We start from the raw sequence: 19,184 nt of genomic DNA on the forward strand, positions 1-19,184 counted from the left end.
AGGAAATAATATTTTGAAACTGTTAATGCAAAAAAGTTTTAAAAATTGGATAAAAATATAAAATTAGCCAAAAACCTGCAAAAAAGGCAGACTGACCGTCATTGTTGTTTTCTCCAAACGACAGGAAATTTAATTTTGATATATTTGACTGAAAAAATTTCGAAAATCGGACCATAAACACCAAAGATATGGGGGGAAAATGTGAAAAATGTAAAAATAGCCAAAAACCTGCAAAAAGGCAGTCTGACCTCCATCGTTGTTTTCTTCAAACGATGGGAAATTTAATAAAATAAACACCAAAGATATGGAAAAAATTTGGAAAATATAGAAAAAACCTAAAATCTGCTAAAAAGCAGTCCAACCGCCATTGATGTTTTATAGTTCATTGTGCTCCTTAATAATGGGAATGTTATCAAAAAGCTTCAGCCTTCTATCTTTTATAGGAGCCGAGAAAATCACATTTCCCCCAATTCATTAATTTCGGACAGACGGACGGACGGACATTGGGAATTAGAGAGTAGTATAAACAAAAACACATATCATTAGTAGGAGGAGCGAAGCTTCCCCTATGGTCGTCAGTCTCTCATTACTACAATACGATGCGTATAAATAACTCTTCTCATTTTTCAGGTATAAACATTAAACAATGTGATGCATGAGCTGTGACAAATTGAATTGATTTCCAGGTATAATACTATTTTACCAGGATCACAATATCCATAAGAAGCAAAGCAGAAAAATATTAAAAGGTGTCTACAATGATACATATAGTCTAGCTCATTAATCGGAGAAAAAAAATGAGAAGCAAATTTAATTCATCAATAAAGCTAGTCGCATCCTATATAAATAAACGACTGCAAGAACGACTTAAATAAAATTTTAAAGTCATATATAAACACATATTTTTTATGCCTGTGTGAGAAAATAATTAGGTTTAAAGTTTTGAATAAACCGAGGTTAAAAAAATTGATTTTTTCAAAATAATTACTCAACAGAATTAAAAAAGTAAGGTGTCAAATTAAAGATCTTACTATTTTTGTTCATACTGGCAATTTTCTTCTTTTATTTTGTTGCATTTTAGTACCTTAAAACCGACTAAATTATTTTTTTTTTTAAACTTAAATTACTTCAAAAATAAGAGGTCTACAAAAAAAACCGATTGCATATTTAAATTCTATGGACCATTTTACATCTATTAGTTTCTAAAAACACCGACTAGCTATTCTAAATAAAAAGCAAAAAAGTTAAGACGCCTTCTTTCTAAAATTTGATTTTAAAATTGTTTGTAGATTGTGCTCACTATGGAGAGGACGGAAGCAAACCCAACAAATGGCAGATCAAAGCACACTCCTCTTGACATAGAGAAGGAAAAGACCCCTGTAATTACTGACAATACAAGATTATGTAGCTGTAGTCACAATCTCGGTGTACATCAGCTAACAGATCGTGATATCTCAAATGCTGAAGAATTTCAGAGAAAACATAATCTTTCATTGCAAGCAGTCAACTTTATCCGTGCTGCTAACAATCGTGAAAACACTACGATGCAAGCAAAAATTAATGAACTAAAAGAAAATCTGGCGGAATACTCATTTGACAATACTAAAATTATATCCTTACCTAATCAAGTTCCATTACCAGAGAAGCCAGCGCTCTTAGATGTACACTTAGGTGAAAAAAGAGGAGGATTTAAAGCATATCATATAGAAGATGTATTGCACCACCAAATTACAAATGCACTACATAATATTAGCAAAGATACAGATGCTTGCGTTGTAAAAGGATTTAATTCTAAGAATTGTTTTTATGAAAAGTTAGCTGAGGCAGAATTGTTAAGAAAGAAACTACAGAAGGGTGACAAGAAAAAAAAACTGAATCCTGAGAAATTTCCTCCACTTAACAAACATGAAGAAGAAATTTTGGAAATACTTACAGATGAAGGAGAAAATATTCACAGTACAGTTGCTAAGTTAATTCATATACATGAATTTTTTAAAAGGGAAAAGGAAATATTAGAAAAACTATTAGAAATCATCAAAGAAAAAGGGAAAGAAATTGATGACAAATTATCCAAAATACAAGTTTGTTTAAAACAAAATCAAATTTGTTTGGAACCTGAAATGTTGACATTTGTCCTAAAGGTTAGATACAAAAGTTTATAAATAATGATTTTTATGATAAAGAAACCCTGCAAGAAATACATTAATCTAACCGCTGAAAGACTGCCACAAGTAGACCCAATACCCAAATACCGAGAATTTTAAGATTTCAGTTTTGATAACAAAAAGGTTGTAGGCATTTTAAAATGACAATTTATGTACATGAATTTTTTTAAAGATTTTCATTGCTCATGATGGAAATTTGTAAATTAAACTACATAGCCTAGAAATAAAGTTATAAGTAGGGTTGGGCCGGATATCCGGCCATTTTCAATATCCAGCCGGATACCGGATATTGAAACTATCCGGCCGGATATCCGGCTCTATACTTTTTTATACTTTACACCAAAAATCTCTGCTTTTTAAAATTTTAAATGGCTATAATTTTCTTATTATTGAAGCTAGAAGAACATTTTTTCTGAACAAGTTTAACTTTATGTAAATTTATATAAGATTTCTGAAGAAATTTTTTTTTACTACTTTAGTATCTGGTAATTTGGCCGGTTATCCGGCCGGATATCCGGTAATTTGGCCGGATAACCGGATATTTGACGGATTTCCGGCGCTAGCCGGATATCCGGCGTTTGAAATCAGACGGATATCCGGTATCCGGTATATGGCCAAAAAAGTATCCGGCCCAACCCTAGTTATAAGCTTTATATATTTAGGTTGCCAGTAACTAATTATATTTCTACAATAAAAATACCCATTGTTACAGTCAAAATCGTATAAAATTTAAATTTAACTTGCGTTTTACCGTTGTTCCAGCTAATCAGAAGGCTGAATCAGCTAAACAACCAATCACAGCTGAGCTTGTATAAGTTTTATTTGTTTCCGCTACAATTTACACTTACAAACAAATTATTTTTTTCAGAGATTTTGACTATGAAATGTGGTATTTTTATTGTAAAAATATAATCTGTTACTGGCAGCAACCTAATTTTCTACTGAAGATAAGCCTATAATTTTGTGACTAGGCGACGTAATTTACTGTTATAATTTCTATCAAGAGCAATGGAAAACTTTCAAAATTTTCATATACCTAAAATTTGCACTTTGAAATGCTCATAACTTTTTAGTATTGAAGCTGAAGGCTTCAAATTTGAGGAAATTGGTCTACTTGTGGCAGTCTATCAGCAGTTGGAGCATTGTATTTCTTACAGGGTTCCTTTAAATACTTTCCTTAGAAGCCTATAATAGTATTATTATATTTTTTGTAATTGTTAAGTCTACATTATTTGTAGTGAAGCTTTTCTATTACACATTTTTCCCGTCCATCTGTCCATCCCGTTGTCAGTCTTAATGATTGAATGATATTTTTTTGTTTCTGAACCAATTATTGTATATATTGTTTTTTTTTCAATTGTCTGTCAGTAATTCCTTAAAGTTTATTTAATTTTTATCAAAGTGAACTGAATGTCTTGCTGTTACAATATTTTTTTTATGATATAAGATAAAATTAATGACTGTATGTATTTTAATAATATAGATTGTAAATGAAGATGGCATTAAAGTGCTTGATGATACTCCAGATGAGAAGAGGGCAATTTTCTACAGGCGAAAATTGTTGTTTTCCAAAGTAAATGTTTTAACAGTTGAGTGGGACCAACTAATTGTGTTAAAAGATACCAAAACTGTCATCAATATTGAAGTAAAAAAGGGCGATACACTTGATAGACTTGCAGAAGCTTCAAAACAAACGAAAAAACGATTAGATATTTTCAGAAAGGTTTTTGGGTACCTCATAACCTCTGAATGGAAATTCGTTAAAGCTGCCTGTCTGCCAAATTTGAAAGAATATGATGTCAATAATACACTTGCACCATGTGGTAATTGTAGTAAGTTTATTATAGGCAGTGAACAGTTAGAGGATTTGAAACCATGGATGGAAATTTTTTTACAGAACAAATCAAGCTCAGAAGTAAAAGAATATGATAATTTGATAGCAGGAATCATTGGATTTATGTCTATTCAAATTGCTGCTGGAAAGTCAAATCTTATTGTTGATCCAATTGATTATAATCTGAAAACAGCAGAGCAGCTTGTGGCTGATCAAAATGCTTTAACTGGAGAAAATGATACAAAGAGAAAAGCTATTGATTTAGAAAATGATATCAGGACTAATCATCCAGAATATTCTGATGAACAAATAATGAAGGAGCTTGCAGAGCAACTAAAAGAGGAACAGCACCTGAGCTACATGCTGAATCCAAGGCAATTGCATGCTGTTATGTCAAATTCTCCATATTTAATCATTGAAGGGGATTTTGGAACAGGCAAGACCTTTGTCTTGAAGGAAAGAGCAAAACGTTGTGCTGAGGCGAACATAGATAAGAATATTGCATTTATCAATCTTACCAGACTACTTGAAAGGGATACAACACTTTGTGAACTTGAAAATATTTCAGTAATGGATATAATGGCAAAATCTGATTTTGATCAATATGAAAACATTAAAGTAATTAGTTGTTATGACCTTTCAAAATTCATCAACTGGCGGACTGCCATGTCCAAATCTGGTGAAAGCGCACAAGATGAATCTACTCTTAAATTCAAACGTGTTGAAATGTGTTCAATTCTGGAGAGCTATTTGAGAAACAACAAATATGATTTTGTCTTCATAGATGAACTATACATTGAAAAAAGTACTGAAGCTGACTTCTTTCAACATTGTGCCTCAGTGTGTGTCACACTTAAAGTATTTACATATACTATCAGCAAAGGTAAACATAATTTTTGTAATATGAAACTTTTGTTATATTCTTTGTATTAAGCTTGAATTAATTTGACCCAATTACCCTTGACAGAAATACATCATTTATAACCTATTTACTTTACTGACCCTGTGCACAACAAAATTTCCTAACAACAAGCGGCACAATGTACAGTACAGGGATAAAGGATGGGAAACTTTTGATAGAGTGCAACTTTTATTTTTACTATAAGATTAACATATTGGAAGAAGATTCTATTGGCTGTAGGCCAATATCCACTAGCCGAAAACTTGCCTTTAGTATTAACCAACAAGGAATTGGGTATGAAATACTATTCTTCCTCCAATTACTTATATTGAAATGATTATCACAAATTTCAAAATGATAACAATACATGTGCTGTCCAATCACATCTGCTTATCATTAAATATCATAATCAAATTTAGCTATTTCATCTTTGTTAATATTTTATTAAGAGTCACTTCTTGACCTCAGAGTTGGAGAGGTAGATGACAGATATAACTTTTTCTATTTCCAAATTCCTAAGTTTTCAAATAAAAAAACAATCTTGTTCTCATTAGTCTTTTCTTTCTAGGTCTCATCAAATGGTCATCAGAAATAAAAGAGAAGTATAATGCTGAACAAATAAATCTTGAATACAACATGCGCAATACTGAAAAGCTTGCAAGAGTGTCTAGTTTTGTTGGTAAATCTCCAGATGATCTCAGCACACAGATAAGCAGGTCGGCACACATATAATAGTTGTAATGCCTATTGGAAAAAAAGGCAAATAATTTTCACTTCGTCCACCAATTCATTTTATTGGTGCTTTATCACCTTTCATATAATGCTTCAGTCACCAAAGTTTGTCTGTCTATCTGCAGATCTTATTTTCAACTTTAGTATGGCTGAAAATCAATTGATTTGTCGAAGTATGTTAACAAAAATTCAGAACACAAACGAGCATCTGCCTCCCAACAATTTGTATTTCTGAACATTTTTCTATTCATAAGTTAAGAAAAACTTCTAACTTTGACTACAGCATTGCTTGAAGAAGGGTCTTTAAAGTTTTAAAATTGTCTCATCAATCTAGGACAATACAATTATAGACATACGCCCCTACTCGTATGAAAGTTTGTATGTCCGTCCATCCTTCTGTCTGAGTAAGTTAATATGAAATTAGGCTAAAGTTGGGCTAGATTCATGGTTCTTCAGGGAGTAAGGGAGGGGACAATGAATCGAATATTCAATTTTTAGGAGTCTCAGACTTTGGGTACTGGCTTAAAGGGAATGTGCAAGAATTTAGCAGGTTCTGACTGATTTTGGGTACTAGCGCATTATTCTATTAACTTGTTGAGTTAGTTTTAATATAGCAGACATAAAAATTTGTTATGAGATGGCTGATATTAACAATTTTTTTTCTCCAAAAAAATGTCATTTCATAGATAAAAACTTTATTTTGATATTTGTGTAATAAACAATCAATCTAAGAACCCTTAAATTCTTGTATTTAGTGGCATTTTAAAATATAGGATTATGGGGTGAACTAGTTCAAAAACGATTTTTCTAGTATAGTAATTAATTACAGAATGGTTGCGTCAGTCTGATATACTGATAATCTAATTTTTAAATTAATGCTTTTTTCTTAGAACTTTTTTCTTATTTTATAGTTTTCTAGATTTGATTTACACACTCTTTACAATTATCTTCAAATTTTCTGTATACATTTGGATTTCATGGCCTTTCAGCGAAATCTCTTAAATTGAATTAATTTCACATTTTCCCATCCCTTACTCCCTGATGGTTCTTACAATTTTTGAATTGTCTAACCAAGCCTAATCATAAATCAAATAAGACAATATCATATGGGCGTCTTCCATCTGTCCATTCGTTTGTTATTAACTTTTTTTGAAAATTATGTTTGTAAACTGACATAATGATATTTCATATCTATTTAGTCCACAGAAGAAAACACTAAACATCAATTGTGTAACTCCTGAGAAGACTGTAGCGGGATCTGATATCAGATACTATCTTAATCAATACCAGCAATTTGACCAATTAAGTTTGATTGAGGCAGCAATAGATAAATATTTTTCCAGAACTCCAACCAATGAACCTGTAGTCATTTTGACAGATATAGTTGATGGTGTAGATTTTCTATACACACAACTGAAAAGGTTCTTATCAAATTCAAATAGGAATATTGTCTATCTTCCAAACCGTCGGTGGAGTGGTCTCTCAGAGCAGGATGAGCACTATGTCAATGAAGTAGAAGAGTATCTGAAGAATCCCAACGGGTTTCTGATAACTGACATTGATTCTTTTAGTGGTGCACAAGCAAGAAATATCATAGTTTGCACAAATAAAATGGCTAACAGAGATGTAAGAAATATGATACTCAGAACAATGTCTTTTCTAATTCTTATTTGTGAAGAAAAAACAGAAGTCAGAAATCTAAGCTGTAGTTATGGGTTACAAAAGGATCCAGACCTTCATAACTTCATCCGAATAGAGCCAGGAGTAAATGTTTACTCATACCAAAACAAGTGTAAGTTTAGTAGTGTTACCTTGTCATCAGCCGTAATAAACAAATTTTTCCATGACAAGCCTGAAGAAACTATTGTATTTTTAAAGGGAACAAATACAGAGAGAATGTTTCAATATCTATGCAAAAAGTTTTCCCATCAAAGAAATGTTTATCATTTTAAGAACAATGATGATATTGATAAGCAGGCATTAGAAAGAGAAGGATCTGTGTTAGTTGTAGATTCCATTGAAATTTTTCTTCAGAATAAAATAAACAATCTTGTACTGTTTGCTGATAATTCTGGTATTAATCATATAAGAAACACAAGGTATACGAGAAACACTATTATGAAAGCTAAACCAAAATTTTCCCTTGTTATACACGAAGGGGCAATTGAAGCAATAGATAATGTTTATAGAACTACACCAGTGGATGACCTTCCCTCCTACATACATTTTGGATCTTCAAAGCCGAAGTGTTACAGTTGTATCAGAGATGGAAGATTGCCTGACTCAATTCTTATCAGAATGGCTGTAAAGAAATATTTAACAGAAATTCTGGAGGGGAGCACTGTTATTTTAACGTCAAGTTATTATTTTGAAGACATTGCAGACATATGTGTAGAATTAAATGATAACATTTCTGAATTGATAAATGTACATCCTCACTATTTAGAATCAGGTGATTCTAATAAGGAACACAAAGAAGTTTTTACTGAAGTACTACAAGTTCCAGGTATGATTCTGGTTGTTGGAGAAAATTATAGTACCAGGGAGTTAACATGTCTTGATTCTGCCCAAAACTTTATAGTCCTTGCGAACAACAACAACTATGACTCCGAATTCTTATTGAAATGCAGGAATCTAATTGCTGAAGCAAATCCAAAGTTTGCAATGATAATACATAATGAAAACATTAAATGTTTTGATCCAATTTTTGAAATGATCCCTGTGAAAATAACAAATTGAAAATAATGATTAGCAACAAAGTAAAGTGACTTGTTCAATGATGATTTTATATTATATAATGGATTTATTATAACTTGGATCTTACATCAGATTATCATGTACTCTAATAAACCAAAACTTGTAGCTGGCTATCCCCCAACCCCTTCCCCATACTGGATGAACGTGCTGATCCAAACAAGCAACATAAATTGACGACAATTTTTACTCTGTCATAACATCCACGTATATTCTATATCCATTTATTTTGTAAATAATTATACAGTGTGTTTTTTTATGAGATTTTCTTTGAAAGCAATTTTACCCCACTTATAGTTATCAGAATTTAATGATTAATGACTTTTTTTCTTCGTTTTTTAAGGCAATTAATAAAATAACAAAAAAATATTTAAATTTTCATTTATAAAGTACAGTAAATCTAAAATTCAAAACTGAAGGCCACATGTTAACTAGGAAGGGAGTACTGGCCTCCCAAAGTCGACTACTGAAAATCTATTTTTTTTTCTTGCAAAGAGTAGAAGATTTGAGCATAAGAAAAATGCACTATAACCATTTTAGATGTTGACACCTAAGTTTTCAATTTTAGATTTTACTGTACTTTTTAAGTGCAAACTGAAATATTTTTTTAATGTTCTATTAAGGGGGGGGGGGGAAGTTTTGACACATTTGCGTAAACAGTGAGTATAGGCTTTATCTTTGGTCTGAGAGGATAGGTTATTATGGATAAAATCATTCTTATATGATAAATTTTCCCAAGTTTTAAGATTTTTTTGATAGGCCTCCAAGTTCAGGAGCTGCAGGCCTTCTGGTCCCCTCTGTACAGGTAAAATTTAAAAAATAAATTTTTTTTGAAGAGTTAGAAGTCAACTTATGAAACAAAATATGCATATTTTTGAATGTTATTCAAATATTTGAAGAAAAAAATGCATATTTTGTTTTATAAGTTGACTTCTAACTTTTCAAAAAAAAATTTTTTTTATCCCTAATAACCTATCCTCTCAGTCCAAAGATAAAGCCTATACTCACTGTTTACGCAATTGTGTCAAAACTTCCCCCCCCCCTTGTTTTAAAAAAAAGGAAGAAAATAGGCCATTAATCATTTAATTCTGATAACTATAAGTGGGACAAAATTGCTTTCAAAAAAGTTCTCATAAAAAACACACTGTATAAAGTTAATTTTTATCACAAAGCATGTTCTAAAAAGCCTAGGATACCTCCCATCGTCTGCATGTCTGTAATGCGCTACACATAGTAGAGTATATAACAATAGAGTGCCATTAGAATATATCAGTCAGATAATCTTTTAGATTTTCTTAATTGTCAAATTTTTCATTAAAAACACATACCTAGAGGTACTTCATATTTGTAAGGGGGGGGGGGGGGGGTTTAATGCAACCATCTCGTAATCAGTGAGCAAATGGCACTTAGAATTCGAATTTCCATTTATAATTTTGCATGAGTAATCCTTGGTAGGTCTATTTTCCCTAAATCGAACAAAAAGTTGGAAAAGTAACAGCTAACGGCTGGCGGCTCAGCTGTTTCGCCATTTTTTTGATATCTATATTGCAAATTAGTCACGAAACCTCTCTCAACACAATACTCTTATCTACTCCAAAACGCTATCAAACGGTTCTAGACGGTAGCTGTTGGTACTATAAGTTTTAGAATTGGTTATTGCTATCATTTAACATGAATTAAACCAAAAATATGTTTTAAAAAGTTGATTTCTAAGTAATTAATGATGGATTTACCCTAAAAATAGGCAAAAAAACGGCTGAACGGCTGAGCCGCTAGCCGTTATTTTTCCAACTTTTTGTTCGATTTAGGGAAAATAGACCTACCAAGGATTACTCATGCAAAAGTTCAGATCGAAATTGGAATTCTAAGTGTCATTTGCTCACTGATTACGAGATGGTTGCATTAACCCCCCCCCCCCCTTATTTCTCTTCGATGTCTCTTTACGTATTATGGCGGTTTTATTTATTTGTGATATATTTTTAATTTAGTTGCATTTTTTCTTTTTAAACTCGTTTTTATCTGACAATGTTTTAGAATAAAATTATGCAAATTTAAGCTTTTTAAATTTCAATAACTAACAAGAACGATAATATCTGCAAGTAGCGAAGCTTTTTAACGTAAAATAATAAGAACAGCAAATCAAATGAGACATACCTACCAGCTTATACCAACAATGAAATTAATTCGGGAAAATATCACGAAACCTATGCGTGTTCTTCAGCTGTCGTTGGGGGGCAACATATCATTAAATTGACGGCCTCTCCATTTGCCCCCCAAATATTATTTAATATTTATTTCGCTTGTTGGTTATACCTTATTCCTGCATACATACGGACATAGTACGAAATGTTGCTCAGTGCAGAGATGAGTTTTTGAATGATTTCTAAATGTGCCAAAACAAACTTTTTCGAATTCAATTTTTGCTAACCTAATAAGTTACTTCAAGCAACTAGTAACACAATATACAAAATTTTATCTTTCTATCTCTAATGGCTTACTAGGGCAAGGCCTTTAAAAAATCAACATGTAACGGTAGCACGGCAGTTTTAACAATTACTCAGCAATGTGCAGTTTTTTAACTTCTGCATATTTATACTTTAACATACAAGACCAAAGATATGTCCAAAAATCGTTTGTCAGTCTACTCTACAAATCTTTTTACAAGGAAAAACTCTTCACAAGAACAAGGATGACAACAATCTAAAGTAACGCAAAATAAAAATTTACTTCAAAAGTATTTTAGTAGATTTGCATGAAAAATGTGATAGTAGGTGTATTTAAATTCTCTGCAAATGACATTTTCAGCCCTAACCAACATACACGGCAATTGCTTCGCATTGAAAAAAATGTTTTATTAGTTAACAATATTTATTGGAAAAATTCACATCTACCAAGAGAGGTTTTGTGTAATAATTGTAACATTATTAAGAGTACATACCATAATACACAAGAAGCATGTGTGACAAGTTACTTAGTAATAAAAGCAACTGTCAAATGCTTTAATAATATCACACTAACAAATCACATTTTCATAAAAAATGCATAAAAAAATTAAAAAGCAAAAAATGGGCACAATTACAATATGTACTCATGAATTAATAATATAATTGAATATTAATATTGTGCTTTCTTAATATAGAAATAAAACCCAACAGAAAAGTTAACTTTTTAAGTGGATAAAATAAATAAAAAAGTGTAAATTCATGAAAGAACTTGTTTTTTAGTCAACAAGCACTGAAAAATTAAAAATGATCACATTCTTTTAAAACCAGGATCTTAATTCTCAAGAAATGCTTCATAATTTTGAGAATCTTGAAAAATAGCACACATAAAGTAACATAGCTAACAGACCCATACAAAAGTTGAAATTAATTCGAAGACTACATTACTTGAAGATCATAAAAGTTAGTTAATAAAATATTTTAATAATGGATTAATAGTTGCTTTAAAAAAGCTATTTCACTTGTTTAAAAACAGTCTCAGGTCTTGAAGTACAAGCACTTTGTAGCACAGAACTATTCAGAATTGATTAATAATTCCTGGATTTTTACAGGTCCTGTTTCTTGACCTTGCCCTTTCTGTCCCAACCATTGAGTTCATCAGTGGCGTGTTCGGCAATGTAGTTAATGAAGTCGTCAATTTCTCTGCCACCCTCGTAGCTCTTTGGAGACTTGGTGTTCTGAACAAGGTTTTTTTGTTTAGTTATAAATCAAAAGAATTTAGTTAAAAATACAACACATCTAATACAGAGACATAAATTCACCCATCCATCCCCCCCCCCCCCCCGGGATGTAATCGAAACTGATTAATATCCAGTGGATTAGAACCGGTTCTTAACCATGCTGAAAAATCATAAAGGGGGAGGTCATTTTCTAGTAAATTCCGTAAAGGTGTGTGTGTTATAAGGCCTAAAAATAGTAGTAGAACGATAAGGTGCTCTATATATTTGTATTCCCTATTGAATAGAACAATAGGGAGCACCTTATCGTTCTACTACTATTTTTAGGCCTTATAACACACACACCTTCACACACCTTTACGGAATTTACTAGAAAATGACCTCCCCCTTTATACCATTGAATTACAGATTTATTTTTACGAATATTAAATTAAAAATCCTAATTCTAATACCCGTATTGTTAGCCAGCCATCGGCACCTCAGGGCTAACAAAACTGATTTTAAACTGAATTTTTTAATTTTTATTTCCATGGAAAGCCGTTCTGTGGTTAAGTGTTTCGAGATATTTTCTCGCAGCAAAAAAACGATAAACGGCGATGATGGGCAAAATCAAATTTTTACACACAGATTGTTTTTGGAGACCAATGTTTTAGAGGTTCAAAGGACCATATAAAAAAGAAAAAATTTAATTGGTGGTAGAGGTAAAAAACATATTTCCTAAAAATCATAAAAAGTTTACCTTGGGAAGCCAGAAGAGGGTGGGGAATCCACGAACATTGAACTGTGGTGGCACATCATTAGCTGTGGCATCCATCTTGACAATCTCAACCTCCTCAGCAGCCATCTTGTCTCCCAACTCCTCGTAGATTGGTGTCAGCTTCTTGCAGTGTCCGCACCACGGGGCGTAGAACTCAATCAGCACGTCCTTGGTGTTCTTCATCACCAGCTCGTCAAAGTTCTTGGCGACGGCCACCTTGGTGTTGGTCTTGGAGTTGTCGGGCAGAGATTCGGATTTGACGTAGGGGTCAACCTCGCCGGCTTCCAACAGGGTCATGAAGGTCTTGAAGGTTTCAACGGAGAATTCATCCTATAATATTTTATTTTCAAGATGGTATTTTAAAAGATTCAGAACAGTATGGAAATTTTCATCTGACTCTTTCTTAAACTCTTACTTTTTTACTACCTAGTCATTATTAAAGTTACTTTTAAAATATTTTATGAGCTTTTATGTTAATAACATGTTCTGCATAGAATTGTGCAATGCAAGCAGCAAAATTAAAATGACATTTACAAAAATTATAATAATAGGTAATAAAACAAGGGGGGGGGAAGTTTTGACACATTTGCGTAAACAGTGAGTATAGGCTTTATCTTTGGACTGAGAGGATAGGTTATTAGGGATAAAATCATTCTTATATGATGAACTTCCCCCAGATTTAAGATTTTTTGGATAGGCCTCCAGGTTCCAGAGCTCCAGGCCTCCAGGTCCTCTCTGTACAGGTAAAAATTAAAAAAAAAATTTTTTTTTGAAGAGTTAGAAGTAAACTTATGAAACAAAATATGCATATTTTTGAATGTTATTCACATATTTGAAGAAAAAAATGCATATTTTGTTTCATAAGTTGACTTTTAACTCTTCAAAAAAAAAAATTTTTTATAATTTTTACCTGTACAGAGAGGACCTGGAGGCCTGGAGCTCCGGAACCTGGAGGTCTATCCAAAAAATCTTAAATCTGGGGGAAGTTCATCATATAAGAATGATTTTATCTCTAATAACCTATCCTCTCAGTCCAAAGATAAAGCCTATACTCACTGTTTACGCAAATGTGTCAAAACTTCCCCCCCCCTTAAATTCCATTTTTTTTTTAATGAACTAAAGGAAAAAGATCTCTCGAGAAATACCCGGCAAATTAAAGCCTCTGAGAAGATAATATTAAAATATTTTTAAAAATCTCACCTCCATCTTATATTTAAGACCCTTAGCATCCCTGGCGGCTACAACAGGTTTATCTCCAGCAACATAATCAAATCCATACTCTGTCAACTCTTGAGCAAAGTCGTCCTTGTTGGACACGGCGCAGACAAAGCCGGGGAACTCTTTGCACACCTAAAAAATATTTCTATCATTATATAAAAGTAATAGGCAGATATCTTTCTAACTAAAGGACCAATATGTATTTCCAGGGAAGGGTTTTAAATCACCTTGAAACAAGTACTCCCTAAATATTTCAACCTTTTTAAAACTTGAAAGTTGATGTCGACTTGCACCCCTCCCCCCACCCTTTTTTCTCAAGAGCACCTAATACTATTTAATTTCTTTATTTTAGAGATTTTTAACTTGGTAATGTGATGATTAGACAATTTATTTTTAAAACGAAGTCTAAGGATTGTTTCAGCCATATTTGAAAATAAATCAAGCAAATTAATGAGTAAGTTAATTTAGTCAAAAACATTACATTAGTTAATTTTTCTTAATTCAAAAATAGTTTGTGTTTGCTACGAATCACCGTTCCCTAAAATCACGAAATAATAATCCGATGAAATTACCAAATATATTTCTTAATTAATTTGATAAAAAAAGATGAATGTACCTTAGCATTAGAGTATAACATTAGAAGGAGAAAGGGTTAAATAACTATCTCCCAATTGCAACCGTCTTGTGAAACCTTTCTAATGGGTCATTGAATATCAACAAATTGTGTCGCTTATATTAACACAGCCAAGAAGCATAAAATAATTTAGAAGCAGACGAAAGAAGTCTTTGAAAAGGAAGGGAGGTAGTTGTCTTTATATACATCTATACTATAGATCTGTTACCTTAGCAACACGGTTACGCCAGTAGTTGGTGCCCTTCACGTTCTTCACATAATCAACTCCATAGAAGGCCACCACGGCGGACTTGCCAGCAAAGTCCTTGGCGTTGTCAGGGGTCCTGTGTCCAGCCAGACCGTGATAGTTACCTAAACAAGCATATGTCATCGTATTGTTATATGAATATTTATTTATAGCTGCATCTATAAACAATATACGTATCACATCATCACATCAAAAAAAATATATAAATTATAGAATAAACCCTTATTTTGTTGACCCCGAGGCCGGGAAAACTAAAATAAATCAATATGTAGCATTTCGAGTTCTATCAAAACGTACAACTCGAATCATTACTGTAAAAAAGGTATATGGAAAGCATAGTATCTACACAATAGTTACCTAACATGTTGATTTTTCACCTTTTAACGCCAAATTTTCATTTTAATTTGTAAGTTAAATTTGATTTTACAAAAATAAAAAGTTTTTAAATTCCGGATAGGAAATCCTTTTGGCAAACTTTAAGAACAATTTAGGAATCATCACTAATAATAAGTATCTTACCCATGATCCAGGCCTCGATGTCTCCCTTATCAGCAGCGCCGCTGTACACCAGCTGGGATTCCTCCAGCTTGGTCTGCAGATGCTTGGGACGCACAAGAACAATCTAAAATATTATCAACCTAGGTATTTTACAGAGGTAGTTTGATTCAGGGACAAGGATACAGACTCACAATTCTAAGTGAAATTTCCCCATATTCTTTCTCCCCCACTTCCCTTTAGTTCCAGAACAAATAAGTTTTAAGCCAACATTACGCCACTAAAATTCCTAATTGTCAGCAAATTCAAATGGAATTAATTTGTTGAATCCTGCCCCTGGTTTGGTAAAGATAGGTAATGCAAATTTTGTGTCTCTAGCTTAAGAATTGTAACCGCTGGACCGACATGGTACTTGTTTTCAGGGAAGATTCTTATAGGTACGGGGAAGTGGGAAGAGGATACCTCTACCTCACCCAAGAGAAATAACCCCTGGAAAAGATACCCCTTTACAAACATTTATTCTTTTCTATACTTATTTTTTTTTAAATCAAATTTAAATCGCCCCCACTCTATAAATTATGTTACCTGTCCGTCCAAAGGCTGACCTAGAGCTTCAGCAACGCTGGCCTCAGCAGAGTTAGCGAAAGCTACATTTTCCCTCAACTTAGCGGCAACCTGGTATAAAAAAATAAAATGTATGTTTGACAATTTATTTGTTTCATGATCATTAACACAAAGGCCAAACCGGTTAGACTTTTCAGACAAAGCTTAACAAAAAGCTTTAACACTAAGGCAAAATGTTTTGTTATTTGTAGAATTCTCTAAAGTAAAATGATATTTCATTGTCCATTAATAAAAATATACTTTGAATCCAATTTTGTTAGGTTATATTGATAAATAAGGTACAAGTTACCATGTAATTCGTTCCAATATTGCTCAATTTATTAGTCCCTCATCTTATCAATGAAAATTAGTAATAATACCAGTACCTTGCTGAAAGCTTTGCCCATTTCAGTATCATCAGCTCCAAGATAATACACAACAACTTCATCCTTGGCAAGCTGTGCCTTGGCACCCTCTGCATCTACAAGCTTCTTGCTAGCAGGGCCAACCTAAAACAATGTTTAAATAAAGAAATATATTTTCTTAGCCGTTTTCCAAAGTAAATCCAAATTTCGTCCAACATTCCTCCCAAATAAAATTTAGGAAAGCCACATATGTCTTAGAACACATAACATGGGTGTATTATTCTGCAAAATTGACACTGCTAAGGGGGGGGGGAATAAAAAATATGTGGTTGGGGGGGGGGGGGGGGAATATAATAATTATAAGAACTGGAAAGTGAAACATTAACATACATCCCTGACACATAACTTTTACTTAATAGTATTTTAGCAACTGGCCTGGCCACTGCCAATATCCCTTTATTTAATGCATCACTTATCAGACTCCGGGGCCATGAGAAGGTAAATTGATTCCATTTAAAATTGCCAAAAATTTTGATATTTATCCTTTCCTAGTCTAATCAAACAAGAGGACAAAAGTTGTTAAATTAATGGGTCTATACCTGAGCTCTCATGTACTTTGTGATACCAGCAGCCTCTCTGGGTCCATTATAGTCAGCACTCAGCTCTCCATTCCTTAAGAGTAAATATTCTTAAAAGAGAAACTAATTTCTGACGACATTTTCCCAAGGTAAGAACAAGACTTTAAGAGAATTTGAAGACAATCTTTAGGTATATTTAATAAATTGAAGTTTACTTTACAAATAGTTCTGCAATATGTATAATAATATTTCTCGTATTCATTCGAATCCGGTGGATAGGAACCGGTTCTCATCAATACGAAAAAACTATGTCTAGCATCGTATTATATCCAGTTTTCTACGAATATAGAAATGTACAATCATAAGATTAAAACTAGTTTTAATCTTATAAGTGTACATTCTATATCCGCGGAAAGCCGTTAATAATACGATACGAGAAATAACTATTAAATCCCTTTCATCTTGAAGCAATTATCTTTTAGTTTTAACAAACAATCTAATCCATAATATAAATTAACAAGTGTTATGTCACGTTTATAATCTATTGTAATCAGATAATGTAGAACAATAATTAGTGTAATCAATAAAGCGTGGATTGGGATCATTCTCTTTAATGAAAAGATAGTATTATAGTTTTCATTACCAAATTTGCATATTTTTATTAAATATTAATAACGACAAAATAACCTTATTTGGATATTTAGAAGAGTTAAAAAGGGGTATTCTACCTTATACATAATTTACCTGAAAATCTTGAGAGTTGGGTAACCTCTGACCTCAAACTTGTTGCACAAATCCTTACCACCCTCAGTACAATCAACCTAAGATTATATAAATTTAATTTACAGATAGGTAGATATATTTCAACTTTGTTTCGAGGTTTAATATCCATTTCATAGGCCACTTAAACTAAAGAAACATGAAACTTTAAAATATGCTAACACTATTTTTATAAGAAATCATAATTTAACTTTACTAAATAGAATTAATGATAGAGGACGAACTATCTAAAATATTTTTTTTAACATTAGAATTTATTTATATGTTTTAAATAATGACTTAAAATTTATTCTTTTTAATAATTAGTGTAATAAATCAATGCCAAAAATTATAATATTATATGTAATTAAGCGATTTAAAGAAAAGATACTTACTGACTTTACAAATTGGGTTGGGAGAAATTCGCAGTTGATATCCCTACCTTGGCCAAAGTGACAGGAGGATCATTTCTGAGCAAATCACCAGCAGACTTCTCAAACTCAGGCTTCAACCTCTTACAGTGACCACACCAGGGGGCGTAGAACATGACCAAGGCGGTGTCGATGGAAGCCAGCTCCCCATCGAAGGAGGCATCCTAAAACAATGTGTTGAATTTTAAGTTGACATTAAAACTTTAGGGATGTGCATGAAATAGCCATAATAAGATTATATTTGAGAAATTCGGCAGATTGTTTTTGCCAGGAATAACAGAATGAATCATTCACTGTAATAGTATAGTTAGTTATTTGACAATAACTTCATATACAACAAAATTAGAGAAAGTTGGTATTAAACCAGTTATTCAAATCTTGTCTCTATATGAGATTATTTTAAATTTCAAACACATGATTTAAGTTTATACAGTTGAATAACGAATTATGAATATCTTACCGTTAAATCCACAACATTTTCCGCCGATGAAATTCCTATCAACAAACACAAAGTTATAAAACCTAGCCCAAACATTTTTCACTCTGAAAAAAATATATTTCTTTCAATTGATTATTTCCTTTAGTTTGTATTAATGAATACCTAACACATTAAAAATGAATAAAAATAATAACTAAGAAACAACTAATAACATATCTCATAAATCATTATACACTAAAAATCACAAATAAAATAAAGTAAAATCTGTTCATTTGAGAATCTGAATTTGTAAAACTTACTTAAAACCTTCGCTTAAGCTTTTCGAAGCTGTGTAAATAATAGAGAAAGGGTGTCAAGATTTTAAAATTTACAGAAAAGTTGTACCTTTTTTTGTTTATTATTAAATATTTTTTGTGTTTGTCTGATTAAATCGTAAATTTGGATGATAAAAAGCGATTTTAATATTTCTAAATTATCTATTACGGGTTTTACCAGTTTAAATGTTGACACCTTAATATTGGTGACGGGGTAAAAGAAGTCGGCATAATGAAATGTCGCAACGTGATTGGAGGTTACAATTCTATAGTGAACCC

General features: G+C 32.3%; 2 protein-coding genes across 2 annotated transcripts; one reads left to right on the plus strand and one right to left on the minus strand.

Moving 5' to 3' along the window:
* Nucleotides 1-583: 583 nt before the first annotated feature.
* Nucleotides 584-9,186, plus strand: LOC145334029 (uncharacterized). Its single transcript, XM_080179306.1, has 5 exons — nucleotides 584-686; nucleotides 1,290-2,141; nucleotides 3,649-4,882; nucleotides 5,469-5,616; nucleotides 6,832-9,186. Exons 2-5 carry the CDS (start codon nucleotides 1,302-1,304, stop codon nucleotides 8,369-8,371), a joined length of 3,762 nt encoding a protein of 1,253 aa, XP_080035432.1. The 5' UTR covers nucleotides 584-686; nucleotides 1,290-1,301; the 3' UTR covers nucleotides 8,372-9,186.
* A 2,049-nt stretch (nucleotides 9,187-11,235) lies between these two features.
* On the minus strand, nucleotides 11,236-18,720 carry ERp60 (disulfide-isomerase A3). Its single transcript, XM_080179307.1, has 11 exons — nucleotides 18,613-18,720; nucleotides 18,164-18,316; nucleotides 17,707-17,783; nucleotides 16,984-17,056; nucleotides 16,406-16,528; nucleotides 16,002-16,091; nucleotides 15,441-15,543; nucleotides 14,883-15,025; nucleotides 14,023-14,172; nucleotides 12,805-13,152; nucleotides 11,236-12,065 (listed from the first exon to the last, which is right to left on the minus strand). The coding sequence occupies exons 1-11, from the start codon at nucleotides 18,685-18,687 to the stop codon at nucleotides 11,934-11,936; spliced, it is 1,467 nt and encodes a 488-aa protein (XP_080035433.1). The 5' UTR covers nucleotides 18,688-18,720; the 3' UTR covers nucleotides 11,236-11,933.
* Nucleotides 18,721-19,184: the final 464 nt, after the last annotated feature.

Source organism: Acartia tonsa, chromosome 12 (assembly GCF_053477335.1).
Source record: "Acartia tonsa isolate MP-2025a chromosome 12, ASM5347733v1, whole genome shotgun sequence".
In the NCBI taxonomy this organism is placed as follows: Eukaryota; Metazoa; Arthropoda; class Copepoda; order Calanoida; family Acartiidae; genus Acartia; species Acartia tonsa.

Coding starts and splice junctions, on each gene's coding strand:
- LOC145334029 (XM_080179306.1), top strand. CDS start 1,302: ATGGAGAGGACGGAAGCAAACCCAACAAATGGCAGATCAAAGCACACT. Junction 2,142..3,648: donor TGTTGACATTTGTCCTAAAG/GTTAGATACAAA, acceptor TTAATAATATAG/ATTGTAAATGAAGATGGCAT. Junction 5,617..6,831: donor CTCAGCACACAGATAAGCAG/GTCGGCACACAT, acceptor ATATCTATTTAG/TCCACAGAAGAAAACACTAA.
- ERp60 (XM_080179307.1), bottom strand. CDS start 18,687: ATGTTTGGGCTAGGTTTTATAACTTTGTGTTTGTTGATAGGAATTTCA. Junction 17,057..17,706: donor CCAACTCTCAAGATTTTCAG/GTAAATTATGTA, acceptor TTTACTCTTAAG/GAATGGAGAGCTGAGTGCTG. Junction 14,173..14,882: donor GGCGTAACCGTGTTGCTAAG/GTAACAGATCTA, acceptor AATATTTTTTAG/GTGTGCAAAGAGTTCCCCGG.